Source organism: Tiliqua scincoides, chromosome 8, assembly GCF_035046505.1.
Source record: "Tiliqua scincoides isolate rTilSci1 chromosome 8, rTilSci1.hap2, whole genome shotgun sequence".
Taxonomy (NCBI): Eukaryota; Metazoa; Chordata; class Lepidosauria; order Squamata; family Scincidae; genus Tiliqua; species Tiliqua scincoides.
The window spans coordinates 49,054,480-49,078,744 of NC_089828.1; the positions used below are offsets into that span (position 1 = coordinate 49,054,480).

Genomic DNA, 24,265 nt, shown 5'->3' on the forward strand with positions numbered 1-24,265 from the left:
TCACACCCCAGTGCAACTCCAATGAATTCCTGATCTGCAGCCATATGCTGCCAAACATGCAGTCCCACTTCTGCCTAGTAAGTCACACAGGAGGAAAACCAAAGGCACACAGGAACACAGAATATGCCAAGGTGCCCAGAATTCAACTTTCAAGAGAACTTAAGTTTTCATTAAAGAGAAAATGCCTACACAGGTTACAAGTTTCCAACCCTTGTGGATTAAGAAGCATAAAAATGCATGGGCAACGGCAAAGTCTGAGTCTAGGAATAAGGTTTCCCATGCCCGGAGATGTGGGAATTAAGTTCTCACCTGCCCTCCATGCCGCTCCACAGGCAGAACAGAGCAAAAACAGATTATGCAAAGCAGTTTATACTTTGCTTAATATACTGTACACAGTATAATTTTAGTTTCATAAATAATAATAATAATAATAATAATAATAATAATAATAATAATAATAATAATAATAATAATAAAACAGGTATTTATATACCGCCTTTCTTGGTCTTTATTCAAGACTTTATTCAAGGCGGTTTACATAGGCAGGCTTATTTAAATCCCTTATTAAACAGGGATTTTTACAATTGAAAGAAGGTTCTTTCTTTCAAGAACCACTACATTCAGGTGTTTCATTCCAATCTGGCTTCACATTCTGGCCTCCATCCTCCCACGCAGAGGATGGAGCAGATGGAATAGCTCAGCTTCAGCTTGTCAGCTGCTTCAAGGTCGCAGGTGCAGTGGCCTCGAACTGGCGACCTTGTGGATGTTATCTTCAGGCAGACGGAGGCTCTACCCTCTAGACCAGACCTCCTGCCCTTCATAATATACAGTTATATACTGTAACATTATGGCAAAATCATTCAATCTGGATTAATTTATGTGCTACACTATTAAGCTATTCTCATCACAGAAAATGGATTGCCTGCTTATTAAGAAGTATAACTAGTGCAGACAAACTGTTTATTTGCCGGGAATTCCATAGTATAGCCAAGTGTATAACCTATTTTGAAATTAAACAAGTACCTGTATCCTCACCAGCAAAAATAAGCTAGCAATTTTCAACAGCACCTTCCTCCTCCAATTAAATTACTATTAATAGAGGCAGAATAATGAGCATTCTTAATTGTAGGATGTTTACTGGGAATACTGAAGCAGGAGAGGAGGATTCTTACATTAAAGTCTTCATAGTGTACTTTCTCCTCCTCCTCATCCTTGGCATCTCTGGGAGAGGTTGTGGGGGCCACAGCTTCAAGAAGTACTTCTGAGTTTGGTCCTGACTTTTTTGGTCTTGTTTCTGGGCCATCATCACTCTGAGGACTGAGGTGAGTGTCCGGAGGAGACATGCCATGGGATTTCTGGGTACGGGAAAGCTCGATTGCAAGCCTCTTAATTTTTTTAAAACAAAAGACACACGCACACACACACACCACATATATAGATATATGCAACGCAGAAGATGCAGTTCTAAAGTAGCAGCAATTTATAGTTCTGATGCAGAATTTATAGGTTCTCAAACCATATGCTGGCTAAATGTTCCGCCAAAGAATTTTTAGTTTCATGAGACAAATTTAATGCTTCTGTTAGTGCAAAATTTCCGACCCACACAGTGAGACACTCACTGTGTCTCTGCATAATTCACTGCTCTGGCCTTCCAGTCAGTCTCTGCTGGAGCAAGGCAATTCTGCTAGTTGCACCAGGTACAACATAACAACTCCCAAAGCACACATTTCCCTCTGATAACTTTTTTCTAAAAATAAATCATTTCAAGATGTATCTAATTTTAATTCAGAAAAAAATGTCCCAGATATCAGAAGTTTGGGGAACATACCCAACAGATTAACAGCCACATCCATGAATTCATTACTTAACAAATATCCCAATACACCTGCCCAAAGGCCCATTAGCTACATCTGGGCCCACTAGCAGCAACGTTCCACATCTTTCTCAAGTCTAGCATTCAAACTGAGCATACCTCTTTGAGATTATTTATTTGTTGGATATAGCTTGTCTGAGCAGCTTCTAGTTGAGAAATATACCAGTGCTGGTCCCGACATTTCTGGAAGAAGGTAGGGGAGCGCACCTGAAACCTTGAGAGAGAGAGAGTGAGAGAGACTCTAAAGGGCAGAGAAGGCTTCAGAATGCTCAGAAAGCATATGTATGCAAGTATATATGCCCCACTAGTAGTTAGACACTATCCCAAACTACTGCAGCACATTTGCTCTATTATAGCTAAAGTAGAATCCTATGCTAGCAGAGTAGAGTCAGAAACTACGCAGCTCCAACCCATGTTCCTTTAAAAACCAGGCCTGAAATGTATAGGCTTGTACTCATATCTCGTGCAAGCAACAGCATGGGCCGAACTAACTCAATATCTCCCCTGCCTTCCTTTCTCTCTACCGCCTCCTGAGCTGGCCAAAGGTCACTTCTGAAAGTTGGGGGACCCTCAACTGCAGCATGGGATGTAGCTCAGGAGGTGCAGAGGAAGTGAAAAAACTCCTGGAAACAAGGTGGAAATTGGCTGGAGCTCTGCTTGCAAAAAAGTTATTCAGCTCGATTTCCAGAGATTTCCCCTCTCTGCAGTCCCCCATGCCATATCCTCACCAATAGATTTTCAACCTCTTCAGAAGTGGTTTCTTAGATGGCTCACAAGGCAGTAATTAAAGGACGACACTGAAAGGGCTTCTCTACATGCAAACAGAAGTCGATGCCAATGCTTAATCCATAGAACAACTAACACTGGAAAGTTAGGTTCACTACTTATTGAGGCTTATTTATTCTGGCTCCAATAATGTTAGTGGTCCAACTAACATTGGGCAGGAGGTCTGGTCTAGAGGGTAGAGCCTCCATTTGCCTGAAGATTAACATCCACAAGGTCGCCAGTTCGAGGCCACCGGCACCGTGCGACCTTGAAGCAGCTGGCAAGCTGCAGCTGAGCTGTTCCATCTGCTCGGAGCGTGGGAGGATGGAGGCCAGAATGTTAAACCAGATCGGAGTGTAACACCTTGAATGTAGTGGTTCTTGAAAGAAAGAACCTTCTTTCAATTTGTAAAAATCCCTGCGTGGATTTAATAAGCCTGCCTATGTAAACCACCTTGAATAAAGACCAAGAAAGGCGGTATATAAATACTGTATATTATATTATTATATTATTATAGTGTAACAGGACAAACATAAATTAGATTTTCCTCATAACAAAACAAGCACCCCCTTTTATTTAGCAAGTTGTGCTTTCTCTCTCACATTCTGCAGTATTCCCCCAAAAGCATCTACACTGAAGTGTGGGTACCATCTTATATTTGTCAACAAAAAGGCAGATGATTAAAATGGCTTTAAAAATCTTTTGACAACCCCATCATAATACATTTTCAGCTGCCTGGCACTGCTTTCATAATCCTTGGAAAATAGCATGAAAGACTTCCCCTTCTCTACCTTCCCCCTCACCGGCCTTTCTGTGATGCTTCTGTTTCCCCCAGCACCATAACAATAGCCCCCTTACCTTAAAATGACAGTGTCATTTTGCCTGTTCAAGTAGCCTTCATTAGCAAGCAAGTCCAAACGGAAGAACCTGTTGTAGCCCCAGCACTCCCCAACTTCAAAATCAGATGCAAACTCTCGAATGATGTTTTTAGCAGGATCATTTGTAGACTGGTGCACCATTTCTACACGGTATTCATACCTTTAACACATACATGCCTCTTATAGACAAGTGAAAATTAAACCCACTTATGCACATCAGAGCTTATGTGACACCATACACTATTTTATTGGTTTCGTTTTTATACACTTTTACATTCTCCCACCCACCCCCCACACACTCCATAAGCAAAGCCATCTTCCTCCAAAGTTATTGTAACGGACGTGAACACAGGTGACTGGCATTATTTAAATCAAAATATAGCATTTTTGTCATGGGTTGGAATAGGGACACAAATGAAAGTTTCAAAACATTCTTAAACAAAGTTAATCCTGCAAAAATGCTATCAGACTTGCTTTCAACTTGCTTCCAGTTTAGACAGTTAACCGGTAACTGTGGTTTAAAAGTTGGCAAGTAGGGCCCTTCACACCTACAGCCACCTTGCAAATAGCCATTTCACACCTGAAGCAGCAACAAGCCTCAGGTAAGTCACCAAGCAATGGGGAGCTGCATTAAAACCTGGACCTGATGAACACATTTGTATATTACATGCGTTTTCAATCACCTGTGTATGACATTCAAGTAAGATGTTCTATTGCACACTTAAAAACATAATGCAAAAAGGCCCAGAAGTCACGCCTCAGAATACAGTAAAGATACCAAGACCAAATATACAACCATCCATTCACATTACTAGCACAAACCATACGTACACATACAAATAAGATTTCCCCCAGTTTCAACTATATTGACCGCGACCAAAATTCAAAGGACGAGAAGGAACACCGATGAGCCAAAGAAAAAAGGTACTATTGCAATGCATAGAAGTAAGAAAGAAACATGCAGGTTTTTGGGCCATCCCACGCAAGACTGAGCATGAAATGCCAAGAGCACTGCAGATGGTAGGGTGCCTCTAGTATAAAATTACTCCGAATAATCAAAAATGTGAAGAGACAAATGACCTCATAATCAATCTTTATTTTTCTTATTTTGTGTATCATTTTTTAAAAGCTGCGGTAATGGCTTACCCTCAAAAATACATGCTATTCAAAGTAAAAGCCAACTGCTGGAAACCTAGATAACCCAACTGCTAGATAGGGGTCCAGGTCACTATTTAAATTGACAAGATGACAGGCTTGGTTGCTTGTCAAGTGCATTTTCTGATCATGGAAGTTATGAAGTCTTATGTTTGAATCAGAGCCATCTTCTGAAAAGTTATTCACAGAAAATAAACTCTGGGTGACTAAGTCTCTGGTCATTGTGGGGTAGGTATTCTATCCCCTCATTTGGGAGATAGACAGGCATGCCACTCAACTGCATCTCAAATCTGTTCAATCTTGCCAGCTGATCTTTGCACCCAGATTTTTGGATGGCTGGAGCAACTTTGTACAAAGATCAGCTGGCAAGATAAGATAGCACCACGCAGAATGGTAAGCTCTACTTACACTGAAGAAGGCTTTTTCTAATGCAGCAGTCCCACAGTTTAGAGACCGCTGCTTCAGAGCAACATAAACAGGATTGCTCTGCCAAATTTAAAGTTTGACAGTCTTTTAGGGTAAGACTGTCAAACGATAAATACCTAAGCCACACAGGCCACTTTCCCCACAAGCAGAGGGCATTTACACTTATCATTATGTATTTAAGATACCCGATAAAAAATAGCTGCTGTATCTTGTAACAGACACAGCTAAACTGTAACACAATGAAGTGTTTTACATCCAACTCAAGAGCAGCTCTGCTGGATTCAAAGGGTCCATCTAGTCCACCAAACTGCTTCTCACACTGGCCAACCAGATATTTGTGAGAAGCCTGCAAACACGATTTGAAGCCTCCAAACACAATTTGAAGACAATAACTCTCAGGCACTACTATTCCCCAGCAACCATGTTTCATTTCCATATGATTCATACAGCCTCTAAACAAGGAATTTCCATATATTCAGGACTAGTAGTCAGTCAATCTTTCTGCCTCCATGAACTTGTCAAATCTCATTTAAAGCTATCTAAAGGTATTAGAGCAGAGTTTCTCAAATTGTGGGTTGAGACCTGATTGCTGGTGGGACACAAAGCTGCAACTGACAAGCAAATGCACTGAGTCCTATGGAAAATGAAACTGAGCCACATCGTGTTTACTCACAAGTAGACAGACATGCCTCAGTCCATTGCAAAGGGCAGGCCAAGAGGAATCCAGTGCAACCAGAATAGTCCTGATCTGATGAACAGTCCCCAAAAACACACAAGAAGGAAGTTCCTCCCTCCAAGCTGACAAATGTTTTGAGACTTATGGAAAGCAGAACTAAGCTACACATTTGTGTTTACCTGTGAGTCAGCAAACGTGCCTTAGCTCCTACTGATGATCAGGTGAAGGGGAATGCAACAATACCAGCATGGTCCTGATCTGATGAATGTGTTCAACAAGTGCTCCAGAAGGCAGCCCCTGTAGTACTATACGGTAGTATTGTACAGTAAAACATTTTTTGGGGAGGGGGTTGAAGTTTTGGCAGGCCGACTACCACGAGAATTCACTTGGCGGAACAGGGCTGGCATCCTCATCTGCCTTTATTTCTTCTATTTATTTAAAATTATTCATTTTAATTTAATTTATAGCATGCCTGTCTAGGGAAAATTGCATAATTTCAGTGCTTGCCATAGGCAATTTCAATGCTTGCTGCATTCTCAGGAAAGCACTTCCAGCTTGATGTCACTTCCAGCCATGTCATCACTTCCAGGTTAATGATTTCACTTCCAGTGGGTCCTGGACAGATTACACAGGCCAACACACATTTTGTTTCCTTAAACTTTACACCAATTCCTGGTATATTTGGAGTGTCGATTCCAAATTGGCATCCGTTTTGCCCTATCACGTCTAGTTTGGGAGACACGGCATAGCCTCTTTAGTGACTGGTTCAAGCCTACACCATGGCTTCCTCATGAGGAAGCCTACACCATGGCTTCCTCATGAGGAAGCTGCTTAAACCATTCACTAATACTACGTATATCTCCCAAACGAGACATGATAGGGCAAAACGGATGCCATTTTTGGAATTGGCACCACAAATTCATTTCAAACCACCATAAAGTTTGGGAAAAATTTTTCTGACCCTCAATTTTGTAGGCCTGTGTTATCATTTAAAAAAAAAAAAAAGGGTCACAGTACTAAAACTAATGTATCAGAGAATAGCTTTGTAGGATATGTTGCCACAACTTGCCGGCCATATGCTGCAGTGAAAAAGTACTCTTCACTGCAAAATTTACAGGAGAAAACACTCAAGAGTTCCACACACAGGTGGGATCTCGGTATCCGCAGGTGATCTGTTTGCGGACCCCCCGCAGATACCAAAAATTGTGGATAATCAAATCTGATTTTCAGCCCCTTTCACTCTCCGAAAGGGACCAGAGCCCCACAGGGCTTTCTGAAGCCCACAGAGGCAGCATGCACACAGTTCGATTTTAAGTTCTTATATTTAAACCAGTTCAGTGTGATTTGGGGCAAAATCAATTTTAAATCCAACACGTTTTTGGTTTGGGCTGGTTCAAAGCTTCCCTCTAAACAGCATAAGAACTACAGAATGAGGACAGGAAATGAGGCTCCACTATCTTTTGGGAGGGGAAGAATCTAGAAAAGACAATAACCCTTTCCAATAAGCAGTGGTTCCCAAACCTTTTAGCACTGGAGCCCACTTTTTAAGAATTACCATACCATCAGGACCCACCTAGCTTTACAAAACCAAAAAAGATGTCTCACCAGATCAAACCACTTTTTACTGTACTATGGGGGAGGCTGACATCTGGTGCTTCACTTCTGAAACTTCACTTTCCATAGGGCTTAATGCATTTTGCTCATCTGCTGTCAGTCTGTCAATTGCAGCTTTGTGAGCCACCAAAAATCAGGTCACAACCCACCAAGGGGGTCATGACCCACAGTTTGAGAAACACTGTATTAAGTAATACTGGCTAGTTCTGCAGTGCAAACACATTCTGTTTGCACAAAAACATAAACATTTCAAGAGTGGAAGGTACAAGTCTAATTACATAGTCGTTCAGACAAGTCACTTAACTGACTTCACTTTCTCCAATATTATCCCAAAGACAGAATGCAACTAACTCATACACAAAGAGTAGAAGTGAACTAGCTACCATTTTTCCTTACTTGGATGTTTCTGGCAATCCAGCTGACAGTTCAAGAAATACAGATAAATAGTAGCCTCTCACCACTCCATTTCCATCCTAAAAAGAGTTAAATTGCAAGTTAGACTACTACTTGTTATTTTCAAAGCTTACATTACAGTTTTGAACAGCAACTGAACATTATTATTAATTATTATTAACAGTATTTATATATCACTTTTCAACAAAAAGTTCACAAAGCGGTTTACAGAGAAAAATCAAATAACTAATGGCTCCCTGTCCCAATAGGACTCACAATCTAAAAAGATGCAAAAGAACACCAGCAGGTAGCCACTAGAAAAGACACTGCTGGGGTGAGGAGGGCCAGTTATTCTTCCCCTGCTAAAAAAAGAGGAGCACCCACTTGATAAAGTGTCTCTTACTCAGTTAGCAGACGTTAACTCAGCAGAGGTTAAGCTAGCAGAGGTTAACATAGCTAAAATACTTCAGCCAATCCTTAATTAAAGGGAAAATGCTCTCTTACTGCCAACATAGCTTAACTACTTTTAACATCTGAGGTTGATTTCAGACCTCAAGTGAGAAAACACCTATCTACTGAGGCTCACAAGTTCTTTTTAGCCACATTACCCCGAAAACACTAATTTCTGGCACCATCAAACAGGTCCTCCTAAATTCCTGCTTGAGAAACACAATGTAGACTGCATGTTCAATGGGAAGAATGTGTGTGTTATACAGTATTAGCAAACAGTACTTTTTTTTTTTTTTTACTTTGAGAGGCTGAACTCCAGGCAGTCAAAATACTGTAAGCAAGAAAAAAATTATGCAAGGTAAAAGTGAAGGGACCTCTTAAATAAGGGTATCGTCATCTGTGATTTCCTTACATAAGCTGGAGACCTGGTGCCTAATAATTTATGGGAATGTTGTCTGGCTTGTTCAAATTCAAGACACTTGTTCCAGACTTCTATGCTGATAAACATTCAAGTAGCATCTAAAGATCCAGAAAATACTAGAACATAAGAACATAAGAACAGCCCCACTGGATCAGGCCATAGGCCCATCTAGTCCAGCTTCCTGTATCTCACAGCAGCCCACCAAATGCCCAGGGAGCACACCAGATAACAAGAGACCTCATCCTGGTGCCCTCCCCTACATCTGGCATTCTGACTTAACCCATTCCTAAAATCAGGAGGTTGCGCATACTCATCATGGCTTGTACCCCATAATGGATTTTTCCTCCAGAAACTCGTCCAATCCCCTTTTAAAGGCGTCTAGGCTAGACGCCAGCACCACATCCTGTGGCAAGGAGTTCCACAGACCGACCACACGCTGAGTAAAGAAATATTTTCTTTTGTCTGTCCTAACCCACCCAACACTCAATTTTAGTGGATGTCCCCTGGTTCTGGTATTATGTGAGAGTGTAAAGAGCATCTCCCTATCCACTCTGTCCATCCCCTGCATAATTTTGTATGTCTCAATCATGTCCCCCCTCAAGCGTCTCTTTTCTAGGCTGAAGAGGCCCAAACGCCATAGCCTTTCCTCATAAGGAAGGTGCCCCAGCCCCGTAATCATCTTAGTCGCTCTCTTTTGCACCTTTTCCATTTCCACTATGTCTTTTTTGAGATGCGGCGACCAGAACTGGACACAATACTCCAGGTGTGGCCTTACCATCGATTTGTACAACGGCATTATAATACTAGCCATTTTGTTCTCAATACCCTTCCTAATGATCCCAAGCATAGAATTGGCCTTCTTCACTGCCGCCGCACATTGGGTCGACACTTTCATCGACCTGTCCACCACCACACCAAGATCTCTCTCCTGATCTGTCACAGACAGCTCAGAACCCATCAGCCTATATGTGAAGTTTTGATTTTTTGCCCCAATGTGCATGACTTTACACTTACTGACATTGAAGCGCATCTGCCATTTTGCTGCCCATTCTGCCAGTCTGGAGAGATCCTTCTGGAGCTCCTCACAATCACTTCTGGTCTTTACCACTCGGAAAAGTTTGGTGTCGTCTGCAAACTTAGCCACTTCACTGCTCAACCCTGTCTCCAGGTCATTTATGAAGAGGTTGAAAAGCACCGCTCCCAGGACAGATCCTTGGGGCACACCGCTTTTCACCTCTCTCCATTGTGAAAATTGCCCATTGACACCCACTCTCTGCTTCCTGGCCTCCAACCAGTTCTCAATCCACGAGAGGACCTGTCCTCTAATTCCCTGACTGTGGAGTTTTTTCAGTAGCCTTTGGTGAGGGACCGTGTCAAACGCCTTCTGAAAGTCCAGATATATAATGTCCACGGGTTCTCCCGCATCCACATGCCTGTTGACCTTTTCAAAGAATTCTATAAGGTTCGTGAGGCAAGACTTACCCTTACAGAAGCCATGCTGACTCTCCCTCAGCAAGGCCTGTTCGTCTATGTGTTCTGAGATCCTATCTTTGATGAGGCATTCCACCATCTTACCCGGTATGGATGTTAGGCTGACCGGTCTATAGTTTCCCGGGTCCCCCCTCTTTCCCTTTTTAAAAATAGGCGTGACATTTGCTATCCTCCAATCTTCTGGCACCATGGCCGTTTTGAGGGACAAGTTGCATACCTTAGTCAAGAGATCTGCAAGTTCATTCTTCAATTCCTTAATAACCCTTGGGTGGATGCCATCAGGGCCCGGTGACTTATTGATCTTTAATTTATCAATGAGGTCTGAAACATCTTCTCTTTTAACCTCTATCTGACTTAACTCCTCGGTTAGGAGGGGCCGTTCGGGCAGCGGTATCTGCCCGAGGTCTTCTGCCGTGAAGACAGATGCAAAGAACTCATTTAATTTCTCTGCCATCTCTAAGTCTCCTTTTATCTCCCCTTTCCCTCCCTCACCATCCAGAGGGCCAACCGCTTCTCTGGCGGGTTTCCTGCTTCTAACATATTTGAAGAAGCTTTTATTGTTCCCCTTAATGTTGCTGGCCATGCGTTCCTCATAGTCTCGCTTGGCCTCCCATATCACCTTCTTACATTTCTTTTGCCACAGTTTATGTTCCTTTTTATTCTCCTCATTAGGGCAAGACTTCCATTTACGGAAGGAAGCTTCCTTGCCCTTCACAGCCTCTCTAACTTGGCTGGTTAGCCATGCGGGCACCCTCCTGGATTTAGTGGAACCCTTCTTTCTTTGCGGTATACACCTCTGCTGGGCCTCTATTACTGTTGTTTTAAGCAGCCTCCATGCACTCTGGAGAGATTGGACTCTTTTTACCCTCCCTTTCAACCTGAAAGGGTCAGGCATCTGCTTCGCACACCATCATGTCTGTCTCTCATGGTTTCTATTTTTTGCCCCTCCCCATATCCAACAATTGTGCAGTTTCAGTTAGAAGAGTCTTCGTTTCCTCCATTCCCCAAATGCTAAAAACACTCCAGTTCTAGAAGAGCAGAAGTTTTGCAGAGCTTATGCAAAGTTGCTATTTGCATAACATACTCTGATGAAATACTTCTGGTTTCCTATATCTTAAGCTGGAGCTTCAAAGGCTCTGTCAAGATGACACCTCTTTGAAATACTTAAATTACAGGCAAATTTTCAGATCATGAAACATCACATGGAACCCTAGAACATCCTTGGCAAATATATGTAATTATTCATCAGCCTCTAAAGGCAACACCTTGTTTGCCTCATTTCTCAGTCCGCTATGTGTTGACATTGCAAATTAATTCACATCCAAATCCATTTTATTTGAGTAGGTAATGAACTACACAAAAACAACTGCCACTAGGCAACAATAATTGACTTGATAAATAATGTCCCTAACATGATCAGCTGAAGAATAAAGGGCTTGTGCTCAAACTTTACTACAGGAAAGAAATCACTTGCAGTTTACTCACTGCTTTTCAAGGAAAGGTTGTAGCATTATCTATAGCTTTTCATTTTGAATTCCCAGGGCATACAGAGCTTTGATACTCTTTCCTTAAGACTCCCTCTCCATGATAATTCTAATACACCAAATCCTCTACTTACAGATATGTTGGGTTTCAGAGGCCTGTATAACTTGAAACAGTCTGTAGGCTGGAAGAACCAGTTCTTGCTAGGCCACCACAGAAGCACCAGTAGGCATACTGCCCCTACCCAAAAGCACTGACACAGCTGTCCCCAAGTTGGATATCTGTAGGTTGCGGAGCTTGTGAATTAGGTTCAGTTCAGTAATTAACATGTAGACCAGGTTCCTTCAAATCCTGGCCCGGGAGCCAGATCCAGGGTTTGGGGAAAGCCTTCTACTCCATGAGTGGAGCTTACCATTCCACCTCTGCTCATATTCTAAGTAGATCTGGGCACCAGGACGCTCTGGGCAGTCATATGTCTGCCCAGACATCCTATTGCACAGCCTTCTGGTATGCCAGGCAACTGACTCAGCTGCCCAGAGCGTTCCAGTACCCAGATCTACTTGGAATACAAGCTGGAGGCAGAACGGTAAGCTCTAGTCTGAACAGAGATCGATTTTCCATCAGACAGTAGTTGCGAGTTCAGCAACTGCTGATGTAGACTAAAAGAGTTACTGCAAGCTGTACCCAGGACTCTTCATATGAAAAATATGTTGCAGGCCAAGTATTACAGCACCAGAAGGAAGGTTAGATGTCAATGTCAACCAATTTTTGTTAAACACTATTGTCCACACTCACTGGATAAACCTTTAGCCTCCAGCAAAGCCCAGAAACTTGAAGAGGTGGACTGTAAACTGGATCTGCTCGCTGGCGCAAAGTGCTGTTTAGACATGAGAAAAACATATTCAGTGTCAAAATTGAACCTTTTAGCACAAAGAAGATTGCTTATCTTCAAAGACTGACTCTTCCTTACTATACATTTCAAACCCTGAATAATCATGAAATTTCCTGTTAGATGTATTCTTTCGACACTGAATTTCCTTTCCCAGTTCTCATTCCATTAACACATTGTTCTGTACAAAGTTATTCTTATCCATTGTTTTCCTTTAAATGTTTCCAAGACGTACGACATTAACTCCTTTGCCTTTCTCTCTCGCTCACTTCCTCCCTCCCAAAGCTATGTAAATGTTATATTTCCATACACATAATTCTACTCTGCACCCTTTTAAAGATTTTGCTGCTTTTTCTGAACTATAGAAGACTCTCCTATAAACAGGATACCCTCTTCATTTATACCACCTGGAAAAATGCTACAGAGCCCACTGCATAACTTCCAAGCCCATTAATTCTAGATGTATGGGAGCTGTTTCTGGTTATTTGTCATTTGATGAAATACCCTCCAATCAGACAACTGGTAAAGAAAAAATACAGTTACAGCAAACATTGAAAGAAATATTCGGATTTCAGAGCTTGTCAGGTCCCAATATAAGTAAGCCCTGACTCAAGTTAAAGCACTGAATCTAGTTCTTCTGTTGTAGCCACGCAAGTAAACCTAGCTTGAGGATGATTCATGTTCCTCTGGAGGATGTTCCTCTGGAGGAGGACCAATCACACAAGTAGATTCTATTAAATATTTCAAAACAGTCTTGTAACAGGAATAGCAATGTCAGAAAAAGAAGCTCACAGAGAACCTCTATCCCCAGTAACATTTAAACACCACATGTCTGGGAGCCCTACTTTAAATTAAGTCCCAGGATCACACCCATCAAGAATCATGACTCAGATTAAGTTGCATTCCTACCTGAAGTTCTCCAAGACAAAGGTAGTTGAATCATATGCTGGTACCAACTCGCTGCAAGGAGAAAAATAGCAGGTGAGTCACAAAGGGCAGAATTTGCAAGATTTGCCTAGAATGTGACTGGTATGGAAGTGGCACATTAACAATGCCCCTAAGAAACTGAGGGAAGTTTCCAAATTTCACTTACAATATTTTTAATAATAATAATAATAATAATAATAATAATAATAATAATAATAATAATAAAAACTTTATTTATACCCCGCCCTTCTCCCCAAAGGGACCCAGGGCGGCTTACAACATGTTAAAAACAGATTAAAACATAATTTAACAAACAGATAAAAACATATAAAAACACATTAACAGATACCAAAAAAACAGTAAGGGTAGAAGACTGACAACAGATGGACAGAAGATGGTAGAAGATGGACAACAGCTTGTTAGATCACCCATTTATTCAGCAACTAGACTGCTAGATTCACAGACTAAAATATATTCCTATTTCATCTGACAGGATCAGAGAAGATACTAAATAGTTTTAAAATGCAGTTTCTTACAATTCAGCTGTTTTTGCCTATCTGCAGCACAGGGAGGGAAAGTGTACATGAACCTGAGACCATCCTGATCTCTCCCCAGGTTCAGTCCCATGGGGGTTAAAACAATATGAACAGGTCTCATGTTTGGGAGGCAGTTCCAATTTGTGTATGCCTTTCTTTTAGCCTACATGATTTAATTTTACATGATGTTTTATACTGCTGGTTTTGACTATCTAACGTTTTATTAAGAACTCCTTTGAGTAGCTTTGGATCAGTGATATAAATATATTAAAATAAAATACAGATCGTTGATATCCTATTGCTCCCAATTTACCCAGAATGCAGTGCTTATGCCTGTCTCATTCAAATGAACTCGCCACTGGACCAAAAGGCTATTCAAGCAAGCATCCCAGTTCATTCAGCCCACTTGGGGAAGGGGAGAAGACAGAGAACAGCTATCCCTCATAGCATATGCCATAAACATGAGATCTGTGAATGTAGGCCTAATTGCTTCCTTTATTTTTTTTTGTACTTGTTGTTTTCATTATTACTCTCCACTAATAATGGAAAAAAGTATAGGCCCAACCACCATTTCATGTATACAAGTCTGAGAGGCAACAATTGCATAGATTGTGCCTACATGAACTGCAGTAAAGGCACAGAAAATGGAGGTGCAAGGTGCTATACATTCTGAGGGCCTTGCATGAATAAGGCTTAATGTTTGATGGACAAACTTACTTGACCAACAAGCCAACCAACAAACCTGCTCATTGAAAGTAGTTAAGGCTGTACCTTGTGAAGTCAGGAGGAACAGGAGTAGTGACAAAAGAGGCCATAGGCTTCCGGTGGACCTGCTGGAACATCATCAAGATCTCGGAGCTTTTTGATATAAGTTCACTTTTACTGCATGATCGAAGCTGTAAGTAAGGGAGCAGGTGACAAGTGCATTGCTATGTCATTAAATTCACCAAGTACAGCTGCCTTATTAAGCAATTTCATATCTTCTCACGACTCAAGACTGAAGCTCTTACTGTCCACAATGATACAGAGTTAGTTCCCAGAGGGTTGGGGACATCCAACACAGCATTAAAAGATAAACAATAAATACCAACTCCTAGAAAAGATAACTGATGGGGATTATATGATTCAAGCTTGCCAAGATATACTTCTGCTGCACCTCTGCTACAGCAGAGGTTATACAGTCAGTAGCCTGGTACTCCATACAGTTAACCAACTACTAGAAAATACTTGACATAAAAGATGTCCAGGAGGAGAAAATCTGGGAAGGGGCTACAACTATAGACCTCCTGCTTTGCATGCAGCAAATTGCCAGCAGCCCCAGGCAGGACAGGGAAAGATCAATGTCTGAAATCCTGTACAGCCACTGTAAAGTCAGTATAAACAATACTAAGCTACCTGGATCAATGGCCTAATTCAGTATAATGCAGCTTCCTAGCTTCAAGTAATTTGAGAGTTCTTCCAAGAACCTACAGGCAACCCAATTAAGTCTCGTTCAACACAAGAATCTATACTTTTCGCTAGTCAGAATATACAAATAGAGAATAGACAAGTGGGTCAGACTTCATATATGTTCAAGCTGTGTTTCTGTCACCTGGTGTTCTACTTCTTGCAGTAGGGATTCCAGAAGTTCGGTTTCTTGGGTGAGTGATGTCTTTTGGCCTATTTAAACAACAAAAAGAGAACCAGAATCAAACGAGTGATTTTTTTTTTAATAGTTAGACTGTCAGGGATTTTTATTATCAACTCAAATACTATTTGAGTTAACACAAAATTTAAGAGACTACGTTTAAAACCATGTCAGTGAACAATTCATCAAACCTTTGAATAAGAAAGTATTAAGTAGGCCAAATACCGTATTTTTCGCTCCATAAGATGCACTTCCCCCCCAAAAAAAAGTGGGGGGGGAAGTGTGTGCGTCTTACGGAGCGAATACTGCAAAAAAAAACAAAAAAAACTTCTCCGCCCCAGCCCCGCCCCCTGCCCACTCGCTCTGCTCTGTGTGGATGGGGCGGCAGTCTCGCTGCGCAAGCCCGCGTGTCTACTCATAAGTCTCAGAGTCACTGGGGCTCACTCCCAGGAAAGCGTGGGTGGGGTGGCAGTCTCACTGCCCAATCCTGTGCATGCCTACTCTGAAGTAAGTCCCATTAGAGTCAGGGGGGCTTACTACCAGGAAAGCCTCTCTCTCCCCCCCCAAGCCTGGAGCATCACAGCCTCTCTCTCCCCCCCCCCCCGCCCGCCCGGAGCATCACAGCCTCTCTCTCTCCCCCCCCCCAAGCCTGGAGCATCACAGACTCTTGCTTCCCCCCCCCCCCCACAAGCCTGGAGCATCACAGCCTCTCTTTCCCCCCACCCCAAGCCTGGAGCATCACAACTTCTCTGCAACACAAACACTTTCCCCCCCCCTCACACACAAGCTGCCCCCTTCTCTTACACACACAGATGCTCTGCCCCCCCCCAAACACTCACACAGCAGGGGAGGGGCGCTTTTACTCACCTCATCCAGCATCTGAATGTAAGCCCCTCCCCCATCACAAAGAAAAAACTGTCTCCTTGGTCAGAATGCCAGTTTTTGCTTATTGCACAAGCCCCAGGTAAGGCTTGGTTCTCACCATAAATCCAGAGGTCTGTTGTGTCTTGAGAATTCAAGTTGTGGTTGGACTTTCCACTTGTTCATTTGTATTGGAATCAAGGAAGAACTGGTGAGGAGGTAGATGTGGTGTCAGCAGTGGCCCCTTTAAGGGTAAGGCCTGGGCATCCAGCAGAGTGTGCTGCACAGCTGCAGCCACTGGAAGGCAATAGGGCCCTCAGGGATATAAGGAGTACCTGAGGCAGAAAGGGTTTGTGGGTCTTGAAGGAGTGCAGGTTGGAGAGGAGACTGACTGGGTTTAATGAATTTGGAATCTGACTGTGGATTGTGACTGGGCTTGGATACCCTGATGGATTTGACTGACCTACCTGGAATCTGACCTTGGACTGTAATTTGGCTTATTGGCTCTGGACTCTGATTTGGCAACTTTGATTGATAGGACTGATTTACTTGGCATCTGTGGACTGGAACTGGACTCACTTTTGCTTGTTGCACTGATGAGTTGCACAAGGGGGACTGATCAGCCTTAAGCGGGCACGAGGCCCAGTGGATTGGAATTTGGCAGAACATCATTGTAGCAGAAAGATAATGTGATCCCCTATTTGTGTGCACCTGCTTTTGTGAGCTTCATAAATTCTGACTCTAGCGATGATGAGTTCTTGGGGTTTCCAGAAAACACGAGTACTCAAACCTTTAAGTCTCTCCATTTGTTAATGACAGTGATAATGGTTCTTAATGCCACTGTTGACTGCTGTTCACTTTACATGGTTCAAATGTTGTTCTGTTATAGTTTATTAAATATTTTATTACACTATTTGGTTCAGAATATTTTTTTTCCTGTTTTCCTCCTCTAAAAACTAGGTGCATCTTATGGAGCGAAAAATACAGTAATTAAACCAAAAATGCCCACTTGGCATCAAATTCAGGGTGAACATTTCAATGAGGTGAAATCCATGTGAGTTCATTTTTTATTCTCACCACCAAAAGGAAGCAGCAGCAACTGAGAGCTCTGGTCCAGCACAGCAGTTAGAAGTATCAGCTCAAGGTCTTGGGTACAAATCTCAACTGTGAACTCAATGGCTGGCCTGCAAGTCACACGCTACCTCAACACATAATATGGGGATAATAGTACTCTTATATCATTGCTATAAATGCTTGCCGAGATTATTATATGTGAAAATCTCAGTACTTCTGAAAACAGCTACACTATATAGTTCAACTAACTATATTTAGCTTATTTTAGGCCTCAATAATATTTGCTTTTAATATCTAACTGCTGCCATCTTTCAAGCTTTAGGGGCAGAGCACTCTCATCCCAAGAAAGCAACATCTTTACTTAGATTTCAGCTGGGCAATGTGATAAGTCAACCTACCCATTAGTGTCATAAGTTTGTTCTTCAGCTGTGTGTCTAACCTAGCAATCATCATTTCCACTGCATTCCTGATTTCTCGAACACGTTCATCTTTTGCACTGCGCACTGCTTCTACATTCCTTTCCTGAAAGGCATAGATGGTGTTGGTTAACTGCTACTTAGCAATTCCTGCATTCCTGTAGTCAGGAATTAACACTTTAAGAGAAATTCACAAACCACATACATGGCAATACAATCTGAGCAATACAATATGGCAGTACACCCTATCTCACAAAAATCCTTCACCTCGACGGGTGGACTTCACTCAGATGAGGAGCCTGGTTAGAAGGAGGTTGAAAGGGAAGGTAAAAAGAGTCCAATCTCTCCAGAGTGCATGGAGGCTGCTTAAAACAACAGTAATAGAGGCCCAGCAGAGGTGTAAACCACAAAGAAAGAAGGGTTCCACTAAATCCAGGAAGGTGTCCGCATGGCTAACGAGCCAAGTTAGAGAGGCTCTAAAGGGCAAGGAAGCTTCCTTCTGTAAATGGAAGTCTTGCTCTAATGAGGAGAATAAAAAGAAACATAACTGTGGCAAAAGAAATGTAAGAAGGTGATATGGGAGGCCAAGCGGGACTATGAGGAACACATGGCCAGCAACATTAAGGGGAATAATAAGGTGTGCCCCAAGGATCTGTCTTGGGACCGGTGCTTTTCAACCTCTTCATAAATGACCTGGAGACAGGGTTGAGCAGTGAAGTGGCTAAGTTTGCAGATGACATCAAACTTTTCCGAGTGGTGAGGACCAGAAGTGATTGTGACCGGAAGGACCTCTCCAAACTGGCAGAATAGGCAGCAAAATGGCATATGCGCTTCAATGTCAGTAAGTGTAAGGTCATGCACATTGGGGCAAAAATCAAAACTTCACATATAGGCTGATGGGTTCTGAGCTGTGTGTGACAGATCAGGAGAGAGATCTTGGGGTGGTGGTGGACAGGTCGATGAAAGTGTTGACCCAATATGCAGTGGCAGTAAAGAAGGCCAGTTCTATGCTTGGGATCATTAGAAAAGGTATTGAGAACAAAACGGCTAATATAATACTGTTGTACAAATCGATGGTAAGGCCACGCCTGGAGAATTGTGTCCAGTTCTGGTTACCGCATCTCAAAAAAGGCATATTGGAAATGGAAAAGGTGCAAAAGAGTGACTAAGATTAGTGGGCTGGGGCACCTTCCTTATGGGGAAAGGCTACGGTGTTTGGGCCACTTCAGCCAAGAAAAGAGGCGCCTGAGGGGGGACACGATTGAGACATACAAAATTAAGCAGGGGATGGACAGAGTGGATAGAGAGATGCTCTTTACACTCTCACATAACACCAGAACCAGGGGACAGCCACTAAAATTGAGTGTTGGGAGAGTTAGAACAGGCAAAAGAAATATTCCTCTATTCAGTGTGTGGTTGGTCTGTGGAACTCCTTGCCACAGGATGTGGTGGTGGCGTCTGGCCTGGATGCCTTTAAAAGGGGATTGGACAAGTTTCTGGAAGAAAAATCCATTATGGGTTACAAGCCATGGTGTATGTGCAACCTCCTGATTTTAGAAATGGGCTATGTCAGAATGCCAGATGCAAGGAAGGGCACCAGGATGAGGTCTCTTGTTATCTGGTGTGCTCCCTGGGGCATTTGGTGGGCCGCTGTGAGATACAGGAAGCTGGACTAGATGGGCCTATGATCCAGTGGGGCTGTTCTTATGTTTTTTATGAATTCATTCTTATGATTTTGACCCCCATCTGAACATAGTATCAAGTCTTCATGAAAACATTGTCTATTATACAGTCTAGACACAAACACTGCAATCATCCCCGGAAGTGTGTGGCATACATGCTTCATTTTTATAGCACAAGTGTATTTGCATTCTGAAGACTGCCCTCTGGTGATTTAAAAGAGCATTACAGATTCATTTCTTAATATGACCATTCTAGATGTGGTGTGGTGATTAGATGCCAATTAGAAAGACTCAAGAAGCAAACCTACCGGAGACAGGCATCATAAAACTACTTGCCTTGACCACGACTATAGTTTCAGTATAGTTTCAATTCTATATTATAAGTAGTGCCAAAATAAGTGGAGAAGGATTGCTCTTACCACTTCTTGCACCAAACTGATAAGCTCCATTAGTCTTCGGCGAAGCTTTGCCACCTCTTCATTCACTTTTGTGACATGTTGTTCATAAATTTCAGCTAGTGGCTTAAATGTGTGGCCTCCATGCTATTAAAAAGACATGCACGTTTTAGCTTCATTGCATCAGGCCAAAACAGGTTACTTCCCTCTTCCTTATTCAATAAAGTCCCAAAGAATATTATCTGAACAAAGCCCTTGTCTTTCACGTATTAACAAGTCTTTGATCTGTCTTCCATTCCAGTTACACTTCCTGCAGAAATCTATTCAGAAACCAAACACTTGCTTTAAATGAGATTTTGTATTCAGTCCTCAGCACTTCAGCTAATTAAAGAGAAACTGGCTTGACACACAGAATGTGTAACTATTCGCAGTACCATTTTAGCAAAAGGCTAAATTAGCTACCCAAGGCATGCCTTTCATGGAAAGCCTAATTCATAGGTGTAGCTGGTTCAAAGGGCTTTTCTTCCTTGTCAAAACAGAGCTACCTCCAACACAGCAGATATTTTTATTAAAGAAATATCCTGTAGTACAAGAAAGTTCTTTCAACAAAATAGTTATTGCTGTTGCTTAAGAATACAGACTCTAAGATGGCAATGGTCATCTGCAACCAGCATATGAGGAGAAGGAAACAGAATAAAATTTTAACCAAAACACAAATAGTGCTGGAGTATACATGTTAGAGCAAAAGTGTTCAATTCAAGTTATGAGAATTTTCATAGCCTTGGATCTCTCACCCTTACAACCCTGTTCACTGGCCCAACCCTCCCAGTGTTCTTGTATGATCTTAAATAGTCCTTGTACAGCCTACTATCTCAGAGGTCTCAACAAGCAACAGGAGGGTACAGTTCCTAGGTAAAGGAGCCTTACATTGAGAACATGTTCTTGCATACCTCCACCTGATAGGCCAAACGCCCCAAACAACTAGATGTGAGAGTCCTCAGGGCAAACTGCCCTACAGTACGTATCACCACTCGTTTTAACAGCCAGTCCTCCAGCTAAGAGGAAGCTGAGGTCTTACAGGCATCTCTCCAGCCCTTGCAAGCTCTGAGCTCCCCAACTCCAGGGACTCAAGCCTCAAGGATCTAGTTTACTTCATGGTAGTAGACTGAGAGCACAATCCAAAGTGGTGCCTGAGCTGGCACAGACTGCTGCAAACGTGTCATAAGGAACATCTGCAACAACACATAAGCCAGTACTGCTGGCTCAAGCTCCTGTGCCAGCTGGAGCTAGTAGGGTTCATCTGGAGCCTTCTCCTGAGCATAAGCAAAGGATAGACCTTCTACCTGTTGTACCATGAGCAATACAGAAAGCTGTCCATGAGAAGCAGCTCTCCTCCTCCCAGCACCAGGCTTTTAAAAGATACCTTGAAGGTAGCTCTTGTCCAACAGACATTAGGACCTGCTGAAGCTTCTGAAAAATGACCTCACCAGCTTCCTCCCAACTGGAAATTCACAGCTGCAAATTGCTCCAGTTAGCAAGACCTTAGTACTAGCACCCTTATCATGCTCCTAGCCTGGCTGTAGCAAAGAATCCCTATAAGGAGCTGCTCTCAGCCAGTTAACAAGCTCTTTTCCCACAACTGTCTTTCAAAATGGCTTTCAGCTTACAGAATCAAGTTAGACCTAAGCTAGTGATTTTAAATTGTTATTCACAAGCATCGAAGTTTCCACAAAAAAATATCAATTCCCAAAAAGCTCCAAGTTAAAGGGCTCTTTAGCAGGGAATATTAAGAATAATGGTGCCTAAAGAGTTATTTATTTATCACATTTTTATACCGCCCTTCCTCCAAAGAGCTCAAGGCAGGGTGCAAGGTTGCTCCCCTCCTTTTTTCCTCACAACAACCCTGTGTGGTAGGTGAGGCCGAGAGAAAGTGACTGGTCCAAGGTCACCCAGGAAGCTTCATGGCTGAGGGGGGATTTGAACTTGGATCTTCCAGGTCTGAGTTCACCTCCCAAACCACTACACCACCCTGGCTCTCTAAGTTATGTCTCTTCAGTACTTGCATAATAGGTAGCTGGTCTAATCAGGTATTTTTAATTCAGGTAGACAGTTTGGAAATAGCTCTTTATTTAAAAAAATATAGTTCCCTACTGGAGAAGGGTTCTGTTCAGGAACCTTGCAATAGCCGACATTAGATTTTTAGAGTCAAGGTGGAAGTTTGTCTCTTAAGCATACACACCTCTTGTCTGCTAAAGTGGGCCATTTAATGTTTTAATTTTATACTGAAAGGAGGCAAGTTCTAGTCCTTAAGGAAACACAAATAATCCAACTCAAACAAGGTGTCACTTCTTCACCTGTAACCAGGGGGAAGGACTCCCTAGCCAGTGAAAAATTTGCCTCACTGCTGCTGGATGGAAGTTGCAAAAACTAGGATTAGATTTTTGAGGAAGAAACAAAGGCTGTGTTCTCCTGCCAAAGTGAGAGGAAGAAAGTCCCTCTTTTTCCCCCCATAGACAACTTGGAGAGGAAAGGCTTCATTCTTACAGTAGAACAGAATGTTTACTCCATTTGTGTGTGCAAACATGCTGGCTGTTTTGTCTTCATATCAGCCCCTGTGTGATTTGAGCCCCAAAACATGGCACAATGATTTTCTCTCCTGCTCATGCAGTTGGGCTGCCTCCACATCAGGACAGCAAATCAGCAGAAAAACTGCTTCCAGGATGGTAACATACATTTAATGCCTCCTATTCCTCCTCTCCTTTCCAGCCTGGTTGCCAAACAATCCTAATCGTCACCCCCCCAATAGTTCCACTGCCAAAGTACACACCAGGGAAAATGTAAAGAAGCAAAAGCAAGCAAGTAAAATGCCTTCACAGTAAGACAAACTTAGCTGAGTGGCAAGATTTTTCTGATAGATGGGATTGTCTGAGCTTCTCCACATTTCCATATGAGAATTAGGCTTTGTGTAGCTGGTTTCCCACACCAAAAGTTGTGAAAACCCCAGATTTTGCACCAACTCTGTTGACTTAAGGTTGATTAAAGAAAGAGAGGGAGGCCCCCAATGAACAGAGCTACCTGGAAGACGCAGGTCAGCACAAAGATCTGGAACTGAATCCTTTTGGGGGAGAGAAAGATAGTGCTAATACCAGTAGCTTTTTAGTCCTGCTGATGAGAAATAGATTGGCCTGTGCAGCAGCACAAAAAACTAAACAACCTGCCTATAGAAAGAATTGGCGAGCTAGAGGGTGCAGAAAGCAGTATTATAATTGTAAAGAAATGCTGCACAACTTAGGAAAAGTCAAGTCTTAAATTTTATTGCATAGAGACTCAGGCTTATGGGTATGCATTGCATCCGTTTCATAAGTCTCTCTCCTGAACTCTTGACTGGGAATAGGCTGGTTGCACTTTTTCAGTGGAAAGGGAATGACATGCTTTATGTGCTAGAGTCATTTTTAGTATGTTCCCATTAGAATTAATCAAGAAGTACAAGTTACTGGATCCTGGCTGTGTGTTAGAAGTGGGCTTTGGAGATAGTTTACTGCACAAGTGTGTTAGTTGGGGGGGGGGGTAGGAGGCTGTTTGAAGAGCATGTGGGCATGCTGGGGGGAGTAGATCAATGCTTGGCTAGTAAGCCAAGACAACATTTGTGGACCCATAATGGAGAAACAATAAATGAAAGAACATACACACCATCCTAGAATCATACCTACAAAGTAAATTTAAACAAAGCAAAATTATAGTATTCCTCCTGTGAAATTGGCAGTCATGTGAAATTGGTAGTTACTACAAAATAAGCATTAAAGCAAAGAATGCTGCTACTCACCATTCCTCCCCAAAGAGCACACTGGTGGCAGATACATTTCTTACATGTCCAACAAAACACACTTAACTTTTCATGGTGATTTTCACACCTTTAAAGAAAGTAACAAAAATTGCCGTTTTAAAAAAATCATCCCCAAACCCCCAATAAAAATCAGTACCATTTGGACACCTCTTCCTCAATTACTTTTAAAGTTCTAGTGCCATTAACAAGATGATTTTCACTTGACATTTTCAGCCACTGGAGGCTAGTTTAGCAGCACTTCTGATTTGCTAAATTAGATATGTTACTATTTCTGCATTATGAATTCTCAAACCAATTTAGGTTATGTTCATCGCAAATACTAGAGATCTCTCACCTTAGTTCAACTTCTGTTTTGATAGGCTCTCCCAAGCGTATATCCTCTTACAAAAA

General features: G+C 42.3%; 1 protein-coding gene across 2 annotated transcripts in view; it reads right to left on the reverse strand.

Moving 5' to 3' along the window:
• The window catches only part of TRIM37 (tripartite motif containing 37), a 52,449-nt gene that overhangs the window by 19,555 nt on the left and 8,629 nt on the right, over positions 1-24,265 (reverse strand). Inside the window, exons 5-15 of one of the 2 annotated variants that reach the window (XM_066635261.1) lie at positions 23,855-23,942; positions 20,056-20,178; positions 17,937-18,060; positions 15,568-15,635; positions 14,748-14,872; positions 13,423-13,473; positions 12,420-12,501; positions 7,784-7,860; positions 3,497-3,676; positions 1,973-2,087; positions 1,173-1,355 (exon numbers count right to left, since the gene is read on the reverse strand). In XM_066635261.1, coding sequence (XP_066491358.1) covers positions 1,173-1,355; positions 1,973-2,087; positions 3,497-3,676; positions 7,784-7,860; positions 12,420-12,501; positions 13,423-13,473; positions 14,748-14,872; positions 15,568-15,635; positions 17,937-18,060; positions 20,056-20,178; positions 23,855-23,942 — 1,216 coding nt within the window. Of the gene's footprint in view, positions 1-1,172; positions 1,386-1,972; positions 2,088-3,496; positions 3,677-7,783; positions 7,861-12,419; positions 12,502-13,422; positions 13,474-14,747; positions 14,873-15,567; positions 15,636-17,936; positions 18,061-20,055; positions 20,179-23,854; positions 23,943-24,265 lie in introns of both variants that reach the window. The other variant, XM_066635260.1, reaches the window with a different exon arrangement.